At 39.0% G+C, this 14424-nt stretch overlaps 1 protein-coding gene across 1 annotated transcript in view; it reads right to left on the reverse strand.

Moving 5' to 3' along the window:
* Nucleotides 1–14424, reverse strand: part of KMT5B (lysine methyltransferase 5B) — a 52492-nt gene that overhangs the window by 13194 nt on the left and 24874 nt on the right. Inside the window, exons 4-9 of the mRNA XM_081100415.1 lie at nucleotides 10735–10803; nucleotides 6197–6362; nucleotides 5713–5822; nucleotides 4080–4246; nucleotides 3766–3785; nucleotides 3549–3685 (exon numbers count right to left, since the gene is read on the reverse strand). Coding sequence (XP_080956541.1) covers nucleotides 3549–3685; nucleotides 3766–3785; nucleotides 4080–4246; nucleotides 5713–5822; nucleotides 6197–6362; nucleotides 10735–10803 — 669 coding nt within the window. The remainder of the gene's footprint in view (nucleotides 1–3548; nucleotides 3686–3765; nucleotides 3786–4079; nucleotides 4247–5712; nucleotides 5823–6196; nucleotides 6363–10734; nucleotides 10804–14424) is intronic.

Below are 14424 nucleotides of genomic sequence, written 5' to 3' on the forward strand. Positions count from 1 at the left end.
GATATAAATATGCATAAAGCAGAAGTTGGTAGTATTTCCTAACCCCTGGAGCCCAGAGCCCCGAGGTCCAGTGCTAACCACCTGCCGGCACACCAGCTTCCACTCCTTTCCCACGGTCTACACACCTCCATCACTGTGGGAGCCCTCCAGGCAAACAAAACCAGCAGGGTAATGCCATACAGTCACTAAACAACCATGCACAAATACACTGGTACTGAACACATGTTACAAAAGTTGTACTTTTTACATAAACATCCCATAATTTATTCAATAACGCCCCATCAGTGATAGTAAAACCTATGGGCGATTTTGTTTTTGTTTGCCACCATGAATATAGCTGCTATACTGCTCTTGACACCAAATCCTTACTAACTGGTGCTCATATTTCCATAGGGTAAATTCTTCCATATGGGACTGACTGCCAGGTAAATGGATGCACTTATTTTTTGACACATATTGCCAGATTCCTTTCCCAAAAGATTACAGCAATTCACAGCCCTAGTAACACCTGCCTGTTTCTCTACGTCCTCACCAGCAGTATACAGTGCACTCCTTAAATTTTGCCACCTGATAGTGAAAATGAATACCTAATTGTTTTAATTGCTTTGTTTGTAGCCATCATTTTCTGTGCAGCATCTTTCTTACCTTTCTTTTCTAGTGGAATTTATTTTTTCCTTACGCGCTTACTTTACTGGAGCCTTTTGTAATTACAATATTAATTATTTGCCATATGTGTACTTTTCCCCTCTTCAGTTTATCATCTGTCTGTGACTTACTTTACAGGAGCTTTTTGTAATTATAATATTATTTGCCATATGTGTACTTTCCCCCCCTTCAGTTTATTATCTGTCTTTGACTTACTTTCAGCCATTCAAGAATTTTTGTATTCACCATTTCTTGTCTTCTTTCAAAAGAATTTTACTTCCCCAAGGTTAGGCATATAATCTAAATTTTTAAAAATAGTTTTGCATTATGTTTTAAAATTTACCTTTTTTTAAATTTACTCCTATATTCCCAGCATCCAGCTGGAATTGATTTTTACATAGTGTGAGATGAAGCTTAGCTTGGTTTTCCTCCAGACACACAATGAGTTACAGCTGACCCTTGAACAACGCGGGGATTGGGGCACCACCCTATCTTGCAGTTGAAAATCCACATACAATTCCTTCAGCCCTCCACATATGCAGATTCCCAATCACGGATTGGAAATACTGCACCAACATCATACTCACTCTCTTTCAGGACTCTCTTCCTGCCCTCTTACCTACTTGTCCATTTCTGGGCCAATATCCATCAAGTTTTGATCACAATTATTTCATAGTAACTTTTAATATCTGTTAAGATAAATTTCCCCTAACTATACTTCACAAAATTTTTCTTAGCTATCAAACATACTTTCATATAAACTTTATAATAATTTTGTTCTTCATTAGATTTTATTCTTCAAATTTTCTAGAGTGAAATTTGTAGTACTTATTAGAAACATACTACAATCACTATTGTGTCAGGATGGTTACAGCCCAGACACATGCATCCAATGCACCCAGGACACTCCACTTGTGACCTCCATCTTGTTAAACATTCTGTCCACTCTCAACTCTTCACTGGGCCACCTCTTCTCACCCTCAGCCTGGCACTGTGCTAGCCTTGTTTACCTTGCACTTGTAGGCCTAATATAAAGTACCTTGTCAGTTAACAATTGAATGAGTTCCTCTGACTAGTGTCATCCTCTCATCTAACTGGTGTTCCTGAGAATTTAAAGAATATTCATAGCCACCCTTTCAGTCAAACTGCTCAAGGAGTCTGATTTAGCCATGTCGACTGTTCTGTATATTAGGCCTTCCCACTTCGGAAGGACTTGCATGTTTCTATTGTTCACACTAAGCCTGGAGAGGGGGTGGGATTACCACTATCTGACCAGTGAGAAATGGAGGCTCAATAAAGAGAACTAATCTACCTGAGGAACATGACAATGTGTGCAGTTCTGAACCAGTAAAAGAGCTGTTTCAGGGCTGGTTTGGAATCCTGAGTGTGTGGTTACATTTTCAGGACAACCTCCAAAACCTTACTGGCATGTCATTTGCTTCATTTGATCATTCAGTCAGCAAATATTTTTCAAGTACTTATTATGTACCAGGTACTGTTCTGGATGCTGGGAATATAGGAGTAAATAAAAAAGGTAAAAACTTCTGCCTTCTTGGAGCATCTTTCTAATGGGAAAATAACCTATATTTAAGTGTTAACTATGTACAGTTCTACATACTTTATGTGAAATAACTAATTTAATCCTCACAGCAACCCTATGAAATAACTTCTGGTATTATTCCCATTTTACAGATGGGTAATTAAGGTACAAGAGCACCTAAGTTGCCCAAGAAATCATAGCTAATGAATTGCAGAGTCACAGGATTCCAACTCAGGCAGTCTGACACAGATCTCAGGCACTTACTTAACTGCTATGCTATGTCATCTCTATGAAATGATTTTAAAGCATTATTCAACTATAATTAAACTACTTCATGGATTAAAGGGTCTTTCTGTAGACTGGTCTAAGATTCAACCAATGCTTACACCATTTTTTTATATAGAAAAAGATACATTTTATACTCCCACCCCCAACACAGGGGAAATGTCTGGCTACCAAGGAAGAAGAAAATTGGGCCTCTAGTCTGGCTGCAGGCTGGGTGTTCTCAGTGGGAGAAGTAGCACCACCAGATTATCTTTGCTCATATTTGCAAACACAACATGATGTGGAAACTGTGAGGGCTCTGAAGCAAGGCTGGTCTGGATTCAGTACTTAAGTTCTGCATTTGCAACAGGGCCACACTACTACTTCTCTCTCACAGGATGGCTGTGAGGACTGAATGAGTCAAGATCAGTAGTGTCCAGGGCAGTGCAAGGTACGCAAAATGGGCTCAACAAACATAACGAAGCCTTCCTGCAGCACCACCCAGATAAGTGTGGGGAGCTGCCCCTGTGAGCTCCTGCATGCAGAAGCCACTCCAATGAGTGTTGTGAACATCACTGCTGCCAAGGGAGATCTGGGGCATCCACAAGGACTCCCAAACCTTGATGGACCACACAAAGTGACAGAACTTAGGATTATGAAAGTATGTGCATAAAAAAATCCAGAGGACACAGCTTGATAATACACAAAACTATGTCAGGGTTTTTACATGACTGTCAGCGGCTGAACTTCACTTGCCATTTTCAGGGCAACCCCCACCCTGGCTGTGGCTGTGGCTGTGGCTGTGGCTGTGTGTGTGTGTGTGTGTGTGTAAGGTGTTTCCCATTCTCTACTTAAGCACATTTGAACTCTGATCCATTCATAAGAATAGCTGGTAATAATATTTTTAAGGGTCAGATGCCAATGCCCTTGAAAGTTAAGGACACTTTGATTTTGTTTATGCATGCTACTGGCTGCAATGCTCTAGAATGTAAAAGACTATTCCTGCATTTAAATAATGAGGAGATAATGTGATTTCATGCCCATGATCATAAGGTGGTTAAAAGAATGGAAAAGCTGAACATCTTACTTAATACTTTACCTTTCACATGTGTAACACTCGCAGAACTCATTATTTTCTCCAAAAAACCCATCTCCATAATAACAAGAAATTTCTTCTCCAGGTTCAATATCTCTCAGAGCCTTCACACATGCTGTATCTCGACCAGTTGACACAAACTGAAATAAAATGAACTTATTAAGAAACTCGTACCTAAAGCAAAAACTAAATACTTGAGATAAAAAGTTTTTATGCTTACCTTACAGTTAGGTCTGCAATCTGAAAAATGTCCAAAAATAAAGTCAATTAACTGTTGATAAGATCTGAAACACGAACAATTACAGAAATCTGAAATAAGCTTTCCATGTAATTTTACAACCTTTGATAGAAATGTATGTCTTCAGTTAAACTACAGGAATATTTACTTTTATAACTTGGGGCGGAGGGGAAGGGGAAATCATATTCTTAACCCTACTTTAAAGGAAGATAAGGTCTTACTCAGATTGCTATGCCATTCTAATTTTTAGCAGTACCACCCAACATTAGTGCTGATACCTGAGAAATTGCGCTTACCATGGTTTATAAATGCGGCAGGGCCGAGCCAGAGCTGAGCACAGTTTTTCCTTGTGGAATACATGACACTGAAGTCGTTCTCTCCGTGTCTAAGTAGCATGTTCTCCTCAATTTCTGAAAGTTCGGCAATACAACCCACCAGTAATTCTATTTTGTCATTTCGTTTCCTATTTAAAATATGTGATGTTAAAAATTACTAGTAATTATAAATAAGGTGGCTTCTTTTATTAAAACAAGCCTGTCCAATAAATATCCAAGTATTGAGAAGACCCAGCTCTGCATATTTTAGCTGACTCACTTGGATCCCCACCAGGAAGCCCCAGAACCTTTGCCATGGTTACTTGTGCAGCTGCCCTATTCCTACCAGAGGCTGGAGAGTCCTCCAGGACAGAACTGTGTACCTATCCATGTTTCTGAACACCCTGCAGCACCTAGCATAGTGCTTTGCAAGTAGAAAGGACTCAAATCCCTGCTGCATGGAATTCAACTTGCTGACATTGGATGAAGGAGACATAGATGAGTGTGGGAATGAGCTATGAGGACCCAGAATTGGGATGCTATCCTCTAGAGCAGCGCCATCCCACAGACAGCAATGCAAGCCAAGCACAGAATCTTCAATTTTCTAACAGCCACTTTAAGAAAGTAGAAACCTATGAAATTACTTTTAGCAATGTATTTTAATCCAATATACCCCAAATACTATTTCAGCAGGTCATCAGTTTAAGAAATATTAATGAAAATTTTAATTTAATATGAAATCTGGCATGTGTATCACATTTACAGCACTTCTCAATTCCGACTTGCCACATTTCAAGAGCTCAAGAGCCACATGTGGTTGGTGGCTACTGTACTGACAGCACAGCTCTAGGACCAAGATCTCAAACCTCCACACCCACTGACACCACAGGTAGCCACGGGAGCTGGCAAGCAGGCATATCATCCCCAAGATAAACAAGATGCACAAACACACACACCCATCGAGCCTGAGAGTAATGCTCTCTGCCCTCCAATTTCAGGCACTTGACCCTAAATTTCTACTATAAAATATATTAGGGTGGTATATGAAAGGGACTACATGTTTCTTTTGGGAGAAAGGCATCAGAGGAAAGAAGATATAAACACACTCTCCCTTTTCCATATGGCTGTTACCGCTCTAATGGAGCTCAATGTTACTACTTGTCTTTCAGCTGTATATATATTTTTAAAGCAGGCAATGTGCTAAGAAGTTTCCACCTGTCAACTTCCTAGGATCATGAAGGCGTCACACCCAACTTTTCTTCTAAGCCAGTAAAGGACCAACTCCGGAAGCCAGTCTGTCCAACCTTGGCCTCCCTAACTTTCAGTAGCCCCATCACTGAGCAAGGAACCCAGATTTAACCAAAAGAGAACAAAACACCCTTCAGCTTAGACATAGAATCTGGTCAATTCAGACTTCTAATTCTAAACAACAAAGATGGGAATAAGGAGCCATCAATAGGCCCTGGTTGCTGGGCCAAGGCACTGGCCCTGCACTGGCTCCTCTAGGTGAGCTCTGGTTTCATCCCTTCCATGACTTCCTTAGCACTTGAACAGTAATTTCAGAGAGAACTTTAAATAAAATTACTTTATGGGTTTATACTAATACAATAGTTACCACTCTTTTGTTGCAACTATTTTGGCTCCATTTTGTTCTGATGAGTATCTATTACAAGGCAGTATTTCAAATCCACTATCAGTTGCAAACATTCTCAAGTAAATGAACACCTAAAGAAGAAAAAATTTGACATTAACATTATAGTAAATTGTTTGTCCTGCTAGACTTTCATAGAATTATAAAAGCAAACCACTAACAATATAAAAATGTTGCACTTTTAAAATACTTTGTTGATATTTTAACATTTCACATATTTGAGTACCTAATGGCTCGGCCATGTTACTCTAAAAGCTCACCACAAATTTCACTTCTAGATGACAAAGTTTTCTCTTTGGATAGTCAAAGAGGATCCTATATGTTATTAGATCTTCATATGAATAGTTTCACAAAAAATTGATTACAAGTTTTCACCAAAATTTAGGCTTTCGTTTCCTTTACTCTTATCCAAACATATAAACAGTATTCATCTTATTAATAAACCTACATGTTCCTTGAATAATTTCTCCTGCATTTTGTTCTTGTTGAGAAAATAGTGTCGCGCCCATTCGCCTGAAGTCAAACATTTGAAGGCTTTCTCCAAGTGCTCATCTTTCTTAAAACGTTCAATTACTTCCTTCAGCTCTTCTTGCCTTCCTTTAATAGGCCGAAATCTGAACAAAATCAAAATAACAACTTAATTATCTGCCATCACTCTTGGGCCACTGTTAAGAGATACTGAGAAAGAGATAGTAACCTAAAAACTGTGAGACAGAACAAAAGAGAACAATCAATAATCTTTATAATTACTACTCAAGTAATATTAACTACCATGAAACATAACTTCTCTGTCTTCAAAATGCATTTTAATATTGTCATTTCACTGTTATCTCATTAACTGAGAAGTGACCAGATGACTCGAGTTAATGCTCTCTGACTCAGGCTTATTCCAGGCTGAGGTACAAAATGAAAGGCCTACAATAGAGCTCATCTAATTGCGGGTTAGAATGACAATTTTTAAAAACATGCACAATCAAGCCAGCAGAGTGCCAGGCAATGAGCTTCAGAAGAATGACGAAGCAAACAAAATCATGCCGCTAACAAAACATTTTTTACGTTCAGTTAGAAAAACCCCAAACCAAGTACCCCAGTGAGTCCTGAAATACACCTTGATGTTCCAACACCATGTCAATTAATCTTTGACAACTGCATTCAGAGAGCAAAAAGAGGGCAAAAGTACAACTGCTGTATGGTGATGTAAGGAAAAACAGTTGGCGTAGCATTACAAAAGGCTTCTATTATAAAATTAGCTGTAATGACTTCAGTATATTACATTTCTAGTCATAAAATAGCACATGATTCAATCATAGTCCAAATAAAAATAAGTTTATAAGTCCCTCATTCTAAAGTTGTGTTCTCAATAAAACATGTACTACAATTAAAGGTACTTGGATCTTAATTTTAAAATGTCACCCTGGCAGGTGTGGCTCTGTTGGTTGAATGTCATTCAGTACTCTGAAAGGTTGCTGGTTCAATTCCAGTTGGGGCACATGCCCAGGTTGTGGGTTCAACCCTCCCCCCCACCATTGGGGTGTGTGCAGGAGGCAACTGATCGGTATTTCTCACATCAATGTTTCTCTCTCTCTCTCTCTCTCTCTCCCTTTCTCTCTCTCTAAAAATCAATATTTAAATGTTTTAAAAATGTCTTTTCATGTCAATTTCATTTGGCTTATTTTCCCAAATAAAATTAAAAAAAAAATCCAACCAAAAAAAGAAATTTCAGACTGCTATTCAAATAGAATACATTAAGAAAAAAAATATTAATGGCCAAGGAGTAAAAGCATTTGAACTCTGCACCTTAACTATAACAATTAAAATTGTGCACCTCATAAACCTGAAAATGCTAAAACTGAGACAAGATCTAGGAAAGGAAGCACTCACACAGGATTCTTTCTAGATGAGCCATCATAAATGTAGTCACAACATTTCAGTAAAATTTTAAGCCACAATATTTCACCAAGGCTTATTTATTAAGTGCTGTGTACACAGAGGTGTTATGGTGAAATACAGAAGTGACAGACAGGCCACTGCTCTTACATGGAAAATTTATCCAGGACTAAAGGACATACATACGCATCAACAGTTAAGCAAAGCGGCAATAGGCAAATGCAGGTTACTATGGCACAACTACACTATAGCACTTTCAAGTACGGAAATCATAACTAAAGTGAAGATATGTATGGGCAATGAGGAGAGTGTGAATTCAGCTTTCCAGAATAGGCAGGAAGGAATCAAAGGAGGGCAGGCAAAGTGGGAGGGAATTTAAGCAGAGCATCTTAAGGCTACATTCAAAGAGATGCACAGGGACTGAGGGAATCAGCTGGGCAACAACAGTAAAGGAAAGAACAGGAAGAGAGAAGGCATGAGGTGAGAACAGGCATAACACTACTGCTGACAGGACTTCCGATACATTAATGCATGCTGGCCCCTCCAGGAACTTACTAGCTTCAGACTCTAGCTTCGGTAAGCTCTCACAACTACTAAGCAGAACCATCTGAGAGAGTTCAAATATATCCCAGAGACGTCATATAAAGCAATGGACGTCAAATTTTATTTTCCCCATTCTATTAGCATACCCACTCTGACAGATAGATGAGTGGAAGTCCTTTAAACAATTTAGAATGTGTTTAAGTAGGATTGTAAAAATAATCTAAAGATTTGCAGAATTGTGAAAGTCTGCAAACTTCCATCCAGTTATAATATTAAATGACTTGTAGACATCACAAGTGATTTTTGTCAAGATCAGGTTTCTTAAATCATTCTTGCTGCAAACCTACACTAGGGGTGTTTGCACATGAAGGACAGATAAGGTAACCAAGCAGCTGTTAGCTAAGGCATGCCACTTCACACAATACAAAATATGAAATGTCCGGAAATGGATAACCCATGATTTATGCAGAGAACAGAAAAGCCAATACTAGTACTTCACTCTGTGCAAATACAATGTATAATCCATGACGTTAATGCTACAAATAACAGAGAAAGAACCCAGCAATATTGGTTATGTCCAACATGGAATTGACCAGTGGTGACACCCTACTTAAAATAATTGCATGGCTCAACACATTAGCAAGCAAATCAGAGTCAGGACTAAATTCACCTAAGGCTTTAAGGACACAACAGAAAAGTAAGTTGCAGCCCTGGAACGGACACTGGCTATTCCTATGGGCTTGCTAAGTGCACTCCACTTCCTGAAACCTGTAGCTTCCTACCTAAAAATGCCCTTCAGCTATCATAATTTTGTTTACTTTTTGTTCATGATGCCAATTTATATGCTAAAACCAACACAAAATAATCTATTCTTGATCTAGCTATATTCTGCTTTCCACGTTTCCTGTGCTGACTTTTGTTTCTGCTTTCCTGAATCAAACACAAGCAAAACTGTTACGTGCCAACAGCAAGAACCTCCATTTCACTTAAAATATAATTTACCATCAAACTTTCTGTCACAGTTGGCTGACATAGGCGTGAAATGATAGTGAGGCAAAGGAAGAAAAGGGTTCTGGGTGCAGACAGGAAGGGGAAGAGACAGCTGTTTTCAATAATCCTACAAATAGACATTAAAATCACCAGGCTGACAGTTCCAAGTCAAATCCCAGTATAACGAATACTGGAGAAATAAAAATTACTTAATAGCCTAAGATTGTTACAACTATTAGGACCAGGCAATCAGCAATGAAGACCTTACAAAACATTAAAATAATTTTCTATTATTGAGTAAAAAGATACCCTTTGCCCTCTCCTTCATCACAATCGCTATAAATCTCACATACACATTGCACAAAGCTCTCCTTACACCATGGTTCTTAAAGCTAGAAGAAAATTTAGACTATCTAAAACAGCCTTCTTATTCCAGAAGGGAGAAAATAAGGCCCATGAGGGCTAATTAAGGGAAGCCTTCCTCAGCCTGCTCTTATGTGGACACAGAGGGCCCTCTCATGTTGTTTCACATACAATAGGATTTGACTTGTGTCTGCCATGGAACACCAGCCCAGAGCCCAGACAGCAACAGAGCTGGCTGGTATTCTAGCAATACAGTGAAAGGTACTATATACTTTTAAATTTGGTATTTGGGGGTGAAGTGGGGTGACAGGGGAGGCAAGAGAAACAGGTATCTGGATTTCCAAATCAATATGCCCCTCCTCCCTCTCTAACACAAAATTTACTACTTCAAATAAACCAAACATTTCTTTTTCTCTTCCCACACCTCTGATGAATGGCTGCTATAAGAAAAAAAGTCATTTACAATCATTATTAATAAAAGGGGCAGAAAAAAACATGAATTCACACTCCCACACACCTGTTCCCCACTCTTTCCAGAGACTGACTTCCCAGGTTTTCTTGCTATTTGGTTTTTCTGTATCCAAACCCAAGAGAGCACTGTGGCAATGAAGGAAGGCTGTAGATTTGTGTTAGCTGTACTACTGTCCCTTCCACAGCATGTACAACCAAGAGCTGACTGGAGGAGGGGGAAGAAGAGGAGGACAGAAAAAAGGGGCGCAAGGGAAGGAGAGAGGAAAAGAGAGAAAATGCTCAAATATTTAAGATATAAAATAAGAAACCATGAGGCAACAGTGTGAACACATTTCCCCTTTGAAGAAAGTTTAACTGCAAACTGACAGCGCGCAGGTGCCGAGGAGGAGGAGGCAGGCCAGAGCCACAGCTCTTCGTTCCTTCTTCACCTGAAAATAAATAACAACCAGAAACATACCTGGCTGAGTTTTGCACTCAGTGCTCAGCTAATCCCAGGGAGTGACTCCTGATCTTTTGATGAAAGATTTCTCTTAAAATTACCCTGTTATGGAGTACAAGTGATTTTTTTTTAAATACAACTATGACTAAGACCAAACTATTTTAAAAGGTTTGCAACATGTTCTAAAACTCATGTTTATGCTAACACCTCCATTATTTAACATCAAAGAACATCATAAAGGCTGTGACAGGTGAGCGGGCATCTTATTATTGTTTGTAATGCACTCTACCTACCTCACAGGGTTGTTGTGAGGAAAACTGTCAGATTTTGAAAAATGCCTTGAGCTCCTCGAAGGAAAGGCGCTATATAAATGCAAAAACAAACAACAACAATAAAAAACTATTTGTACAACCTGTACTTGTAATCTCTAAGCAGATTCACAATATTAGCTGTTGCAAAAATCCTTAAGACACTGGTATTCCAGTCTCAGCATGATAAAAGCCAGATTCTAAAATTCTTTCTTCCCATAGAACATTGTTTTACATTATACCGAGTTAGAAGATCTAAGAATTTCTTTATGCTTTCTAGTCAAGCACTTAAGTTCAAAGTGACACTTAACGTGATTTATAAATTCATATCCAACAGTGGATATAAATAATCAAATACATAAAGTAAAATAAAATTAGATAATTACAGTAGTAGAAGGATGAGTAAGGACTATACCGACCGCAGTTTGGATCAGAAAAATTCCAAAGAAAAAGTGACTCGTGCATTTCTTTATAACATTATTTCCTGCTCAGCTCACTTCCAAGTCGCCCACTCCTCAGGACACTGTCCGATCTCTGGGTTCTACAGTCTCCACAAGAGGCAGACTGGAAGCATCTGTACCGGCTTTACTATATCTGACTCCCCACTCTGATCTTTTGAAAATCAGAGGTATTACTAACAGCTCTATTTTCCAGCTAAAAGGAAGAATTTAATTTTCATAATTGAAGTCAACTAAATCTAAATATTTTCCAATAAATTGAAATTACTATTTTGTTTATACTATTTCTAGGAATTCATGCTGTAACTCTGACTTGCTTATTAGTAAATAAAGGGGTATATTAAGATGAAAGCATGATAGTTTGGGAAATTTTCAAATCATTAAACATCTACTGTTTCTGAACACAGTACATTGAAAGAAGTTGAAAGGAGGAAAAGGAACACAAAAGAGGAAATGAAAACTGACAATCAATTACAAATGTATAAACATGAAACAAAGAGACCATTTTATAAGTAACAGACAGTGAGTATTAAAATCCAAGCTCCAAACTTCTCTCTTCCAGTCACTTTGTTTGAACCCCAAAGAGAGAAAAGCCCACAAATTAGTAATTTAAAATATATTTATGGTTTATTCAAATAAAGCACTATAGATTTTCCTTATTTTCTATAAAATGATATCTTTGAACATGACGTGAGTCAACATTCTGGTAAATCCTTGCTCAAAAGATGAGCCAGAGCAGAGAGTTTCATATTCAAGTAAGTCCACCAAGATTTAAAGCTTCATTAATAAATTTTCTGTGTATTCCTGTTAAAGTACCTTTGCATCAACTGCTTGAGCACAGGGGCTAAGGGTCCCCCCTGCTGCCAAACCAACCCGGTCTGCCCAGGGAGAGTGGGACTGTCTACACCATCAATGGCTATTTTAGAAACTGTATGAGAAGAATTAAGTGTTGAACTGAAAATGTTTTCTTCTGCATGTTTAACTTGGTTTAACCAGTTTTTATTTTAGATCCTTCAATTTCTAGTCATAAAAATTTTTACATACTGGATACTTTTTAAATTTAGGGACACTTGGATAAGGTTTTGAGTTTTAAGATTTGTGTGGCAATCTTGAACTTTACATTTTAGGACACAGTTTTTAAGTGAGTCCTAGAAAACTACTGGTAAGGAGCTTTTCATCCGCTTACATCATAAGAAGGCACAGTAGGCCAGGTGCTTTAGGACCTGCTCCTGCAGGAGTAGAAATGGAGGCTCTCAGGCCCCACCCCACAGCTATTAAGTCAGCAGCTGCATCTTTTTTTTTATTATTGTTAAAAGTTTTCCCCAATTGACCCCCCCCCCTCAGCCATTCCAACCCCAGGCAAGTCCCCACCACCCCAGTGTCTGTGTCCATTGGTTAAGCAGCTGCATCTTAACAAGATTCCCCAAGTAACTCTCATAAACTAATTACCAAGGAGGATTTTATAGAAAACTAGAGGCCCAGTGCCTGAAATTCATGCACTCAGGGGGCGAGGGTCCCTCAGCCTGGCCTGCGCCCTCTTGCAGTCCGGGAGCCCTTGAGGGATGTCTGAATGATGGCTTAGGGAGCTGGCCTAAGCTGGCAGTCAGACATCCTTAGTGCTGCCACGGAGGTAGGAGAGGCTCCCGCCACCTGCTGTGCTCACCAGCCATAAGCCCAGCTCAGAGCTTCTGGCTGAGCAGTGCTCCCTCTGTGGGAGCACACTGACCACCAAGGGGCAGTTCCTGCATTGAGGTCTGCCTGGTGGTCAGTGCGCATCATAGCGACTGGTTGTTCTGCTGTTCAGTCAATTTGCATATTAGCCTTTTATTATATAGGATAGGATAGGAGTTATTTCCTATAGCAGAAGCCAGTAACAGGTAACCCTTCACCCTCTGGAACAGTCAAAGCATGGGGATTCTAAACACACAGATTTTTTTTCCTAAGCCACTAAAAATGTTTTATAATTTTGATGGAACACTTTCTAAAATGGTTTATATGCTTCCATATTTCAGTATATAAGGCTTAATGAAGATAATCCCTTTCTTAATGACTCCAGGTCATAATTATGAGCCTTTGCAGTAAAATCTTGAATGTTACTAGACCAATGATGGCGAACCTATGACACGCGTGTCAGAGGTGACACACAAACTCATTTTTTTGGTTGATGTTTCTTTGTTAAATGGCATTTAAATAAACAAAATAAATATCAAAAATATAAGTCTTTGTTATACTATGGTTGCAAATATCAAAAAATTTCTATATGTGACATGGCACCAGAGTTAAGTTAGGGTTTTTCAAAATGCTGACACGCCGAGCTCAAAAGGTTCGCCATCACTGTACTAGACTGTTACAAGAATCAGTGATTCACATTTCTTAACTCAAAAAAAAAAAAAAAAAAAAAAGGCTAAAGGGTGGCTTAAATACTATCAGGATCCTCTGCAAGCAGGCCACGAGTGTGACATGCTTGCTCTAGAGCAGTGGTTCTCAACCTTCCTAATGCCGTGACCCTTTAATACAGTTCCTCATGTTGTGGTGACCCCCCAATTTCATTGTTACAAATTGAACATAACTAAAGCATAGTGATTAATCACAAGAACAATATGTAATTATATATGTGTTTTCCGATGGTCTTAGGCAACCCCTGTGAAAGGGTCGTTCGACCCCCAAAGGGGTCGCGACCCACAGGTTGAGAACCGCTGCTCTAGAGACTGGGCGCTGGTCTCCTATGTTCACTGGAAAAAAAAGAGAAATGGACTTAAAATAATGCAAACTAGATTTTACTTGGACACTATGGCATCTTGAGTCTGCTGACTTTCCAGAGGACAGCCATCTGTCTGCCTATTTAGAAAATTTAAATATTTGCCCTTTGAAGGCAGAAAAACTATTTAAAGAACCTCTCAAGTCCATCCCAGCTTTTCACTTCATTTTACTAAGTAAAGATATATGATGACAGCCCTAACCGGTTTGGCTCAGTGGATAATGCGTAAGCCTGCGGACTGAAAGGTCCCAGGTTCGATTCCTGTCAAGGGCATGTACCTTGGTTGCGGGCACATCCCCAGTGGGAGGTGTGTAGGAGGCAGCTGATCGATGTTTCTCTTTCAATGATGTTTCTAACTCTCTATCCCTCTCCCTTCCTCTCTGTAAAAAATCAATAAAATATATTTAAAAAGATAAATAAAAAGATATATGATGACAGAAAATTACATGAAAATACCAA

Source organism: Myotis nattereri (assembly GCF_964212035.1).
Source record: "Myotis nattereri genome assembly, chromosome: 9".
Taxonomy (NCBI): Eukaryota; Metazoa; Chordata; class Mammalia; order Chiroptera; family Vespertilionidae; genus Myotis; species Myotis nattereri.